General features: G+C 41.7%; 1 protein-coding gene across 1 annotated transcript in view; it reads right to left on the minus strand.

Annotated features, from left to right (window-relative positions):
* LOC101862469 (epithelial splicing regulatory protein 1) overlaps positions 1-1,503 on the minus strand; it is a gene marked incomplete in the record, with an annotated part of 104,434 nt that overhangs the window by 61,709 nt on the left and 41,222 nt on the right. The window contains 1 exon segment of the mRNA XM_013085988.2: positions 371-514. Within this exon segment, the coding sequence (XP_012941442.1) occupies positions 371-514 (144 nt within the window).

Genomic DNA, 1,503 nt, shown 5'->3' on the forward strand with positions numbered 1-1,503 from the left:
AACACACACACACACACACACACACACACACGTACACACATACACATACATACACACACATACACACACACCTACTATGATTTTGCCCCGATGTTGGCATACATACCTTAACCAGTACAACTTCGGCGTGAAACTCGTAAACAACTACAACCCCCCAAAAGAAAACAAAAGCAACAAAACCTATCCATACAATAAAGGAGGACAACAACAACAAAAAGACTCCCCAATAAAAACAACAACCGAAAGAAAACAAGCAACCAATCAACCAACAAATAGTACATGTCTTCATGTATTCAGAACAGACGGCCAAACACTATTCCTAGCACAATAGACAAATTATTATTAACGAAACCTCAAGCGGACTACTCACCTCTTCAAGAACCAGGTCAAGGGGCGGGGCCTGTTTGACCAGCTCTTCGTCCAGACCGGTCTCCACCTTACAGTCGTCTGTGAGCACCGTCTCCGCCAGCTCATTGGGCTGGGGCTTCACGTAATGTTGCTGGACATCCACAACCTGTTGGGGAGGACACACACACAACATGGAAAAGTCAACATCAGTTTTTTTAGTTTAGTTTTAGTAAGTGTTTTACGGCACTTGCAACACAATAAGGTCATATAAGTGCTGAAGATTAGAGGTGTTACAAGAGAGTAACAAACACAAAGTAGAAGGAGGGGAGATAAGGACAATAAATGTTTGATAGGAAAGAAGGAGCAAACCACACCAGAGCACCTGCCAACCACCCACTAACATCAGTTTAGTTTAGCAGCAGTAAAAGTTCTACGGCACTCGCTTGCTTTCTTGTTTGTTTGTTTGTTTGACTAAATAGAAGCTCATCAACACAATAATGGTAATTTAGTGCTGGGAAAAAGTAAGACAGACTAACAGAAACAACAGAGGGGGAAGTAAAAAAGTAGGACCTACCAGTAGCGCCCTCCAGCCACTCGCTACGGCACTTGCAATACGATAACATCATATTAGTTTCTAAGATGGGAGGTGTTACTAGAGTGTAATATTATATAAAGAAACGAAAGAGGAGAAATAAGGAAAATAGATCTTTGATAGGAAAGAAGAAGTAAACCACACCAGAGAGCCTTCCAACTATCCACAAGTCAGCTTTCGTAGTACTTCTTATGTAGCTGGGTTTTTTGTTCCTTCATCGACTTAATTTAGATTGTTTAAGAGGCGGGCTTCGCCCCTGCTTTTCGGGGCCAACCCGCGCCCCAGCTTTTCAGGGCCAACCCGGGCTGAGAGGGATACAGCGTTCTAGCAGAAAGACCGAGATACTCGATAATAATTCTCCCCACTTTGGAATCAAACTCCTGTCGTTAGCGTGTGCAAGGTAGTGTATAAAATTATGCATATTCAGAGACAGACAGACTGATGGATGGACGGATCAATAGATACAGAAAGGTACAATAGTAATACATTGTATATAGGTTGAAAAGATATAGATAGATAGATAGATAGATAGATAGATAGATAGATAGATAGATAGATAGATA

This window comes from Aplysia californica, unplaced genomic scaffold (genome assembly GCF_000002075.1).
Source record: "Aplysia californica isolate F4 #8 unplaced genomic scaffold, AplCal3.0 scaffold00017, whole genome shotgun sequence".
In the NCBI taxonomy this organism is placed as follows: Eukaryota; Metazoa; Mollusca; class Gastropoda; order Aplysiida; family Aplysiidae; genus Aplysia; species Aplysia californica.